The 2,090-nt window shown below is 48.9% G+C and overlaps 1 protein-coding gene across 1 annotated transcript; it reads right to left on the minus strand.

Annotated features, from left to right (window-relative positions):
- Positions 1–416: 416 nt before the first annotated feature.
- On the minus strand, positions 417–1,360 carry LOC120296981 (erythroblast NAD(P)(+)--arginine ADP-ribosyltransferase-like; the record flags this gene model as incomplete). Its single annotated transcript, XM_039319061.1, has 2 exons — positions 417–1,089; positions 1,259–1,360. Coding segments are annotated over 2 exons (775 nt in total), but the record flags the coding sequence as incomplete, so codon positions are not given.
- Between the last annotated feature and the right edge of the window lie 730 nt (positions 1,361–2,090).

Consider the following 2,090-nt stretch of genomic DNA (forward strand, 5'->3'; position numbering starts at 1 on the left):
TGGAGACCCAAGGGTGCTCCAGGTCCAAAGCAGACCCCACAGAAGGAACGGCCTCCCCGTTGGAGTTTAGTGACCTACACCCGTGGAGACAAAAATGGGGTGAGGGGCAGCAAGGTTAAAGTGACAGCAAGTGAAATTTTTATTCATTTTATTTATTCATTCATTTTTATCCTTAGCCGAGAGGCCTCGTCTGTGACCGGAATGCTTTCGTTTGATACCACTAAAAAAGAAGAACGAGAAAACCAAGAAAAACGCAGCATGGTTGCATCAAGAACAATCACGACCTGGATGATTGAGCATCGTAGACATTTGGTCCATGTCTGGGACTATCTTGGTTCTCCAACAGCCCCAGATACGGTTGAGCTGCTCCCTTGGGTCCTCTTAACCTTCCATTCTCCTCTCTTCCAGCCTCTTACCTTGCAGGCGCTCACAGTTGAACCGGCTATAAACACCATCGGATTCCAACCGGATGGGGGACACATTATCCTTGCTCCTCACGACGAATGTCTCATAGGGCGGGATGAGAATTTCCTTTTCGTATGTCATGGGCGAGATGTCATCAATGGGCACTCTGTAACAGGTCTTGATGGAGAACACGGTATCCGTGCCAAACGTTTCGGCTACCCCTTTCTCCGAAGATGAGGAAGTAAACTGCCCGAAGCGGATGCGATCCCCCTTGCGGACATTGAAATGGACATTTCTTACCCCACGGAAGACCTCGCGGCAGTTGCCCTTCCTGGCCTGAACAGCCGTGGTTAAGAGGAAGAAAAAGTCCTTGAAGGCAAATTGACTGTAAGACTCTTGGGATATCCCAGCTTCTCTTGTAGCCTTATTGAAATCCCTGGTTAGGTCTGTAGGGAGCATGTAAGCCACGATTGCAGTACCTTGCATTGGAGTGAGGTCGGTGATTGATTTGCCAACTTCGGTCCAGTGCTTTTTGGCTATTTCCCACCTTGCCTTATATTTTGTCGGTACAGGAATATATCCTGAGCTCTCACGAGGGAGCACCTTCGGGGGGTTGCAGTTAATATACTGGTCGTCCACGGAATTCTCGGACATGTCGAGGGGAATATTGTCGAGACACAACACCTGTCGGAGAAAAGAGAAGGTGTGAAAGGAGAGGGAAGGAGAGAAAGGAGCCCAAATGTTGGGAGAACCCAGACTGGCCCAGATGCCTTCTTCAACCCCCAAAGGAGCACAGGGTGGGTGGAGTCCCTGCGGATTTTACTCTGCTGTCACCCTCCCACTGAAGTGGTACTTCTTTATCTACTCGCAGGTGCATGCCTCCCAACTGCTCGGTGGGCAGGAGCTGAGGTGAGGACGGGAGCTCACCCGTCGGCAGCCCTTGGCTTTGGCTAGTCTAAAGAAAAGAAGAAACAGGGGAGACATGACAGCAGCGTTCCAGTATTTAGGGGGGCTGCCCCAAGGAAGAGGAGGGGGGCAAAATATTCTCCAAAACCCCAGAGGGCAGGATGAGAAATGAGGGTTGGAAACTGACTAAAGAGAGAAGCAACCTGGAATAAGGAGAAACTTCCTGACATGTAGTAATCACTCCTTAGTCATTGAAGGGTGCAAAGAAATTTATTTATTTATGAGACTTATATACCGCTTTAAGTGCAAGCACTCTCTAAGCGGTGTACACCAGTAAGCAAGGTATATATATATTTACATTGCCCCCAACAATCTGGGTCCTCATTTTACCTACCCCGGAAGGATGGAAGGCTGAGTCAACCTTGAGCCGGTGAGATTTGAACCGCTGACCTGCTGAACACAGTCAGCTAAAGTGGCCTGCAGTACTGCACTCTAACTGCTGTGCCACCTCGGCTCTTTATATAGAGGTTTACAAATAGCAAAAGATACAGCATGGCAACAGCATTTCATGGGCTAAAATCCTTTACCAATCGTCAAGAGTAAAAAGATAGAGGCCATAAACAGGGAAACTTGTTGTTCCACCAGCCAACCTTATCAAACTGGCAAGGTCACACAGACGTGCGTACTTTCACATCACCATGGTGATGTGAGGGGGGGAGAAGATAGATGCATAGCAAAGATACAAGCGTTGGGGGGGGCAGTTTTCTGCACGCAACTTT

This window comes from Crotalus tigris, unplaced genomic scaffold, assembly GCF_016545835.1.
Source record: "Crotalus tigris isolate CLP2741 ecotype Arizona unplaced genomic scaffold, ASM1654583v1 scf7180000022392.14508, whole genome shotgun sequence".
Lineage (NCBI taxonomy): Eukaryota > Metazoa > Chordata > Lepidosauria > Squamata > Viperidae > Crotalus > Crotalus tigris.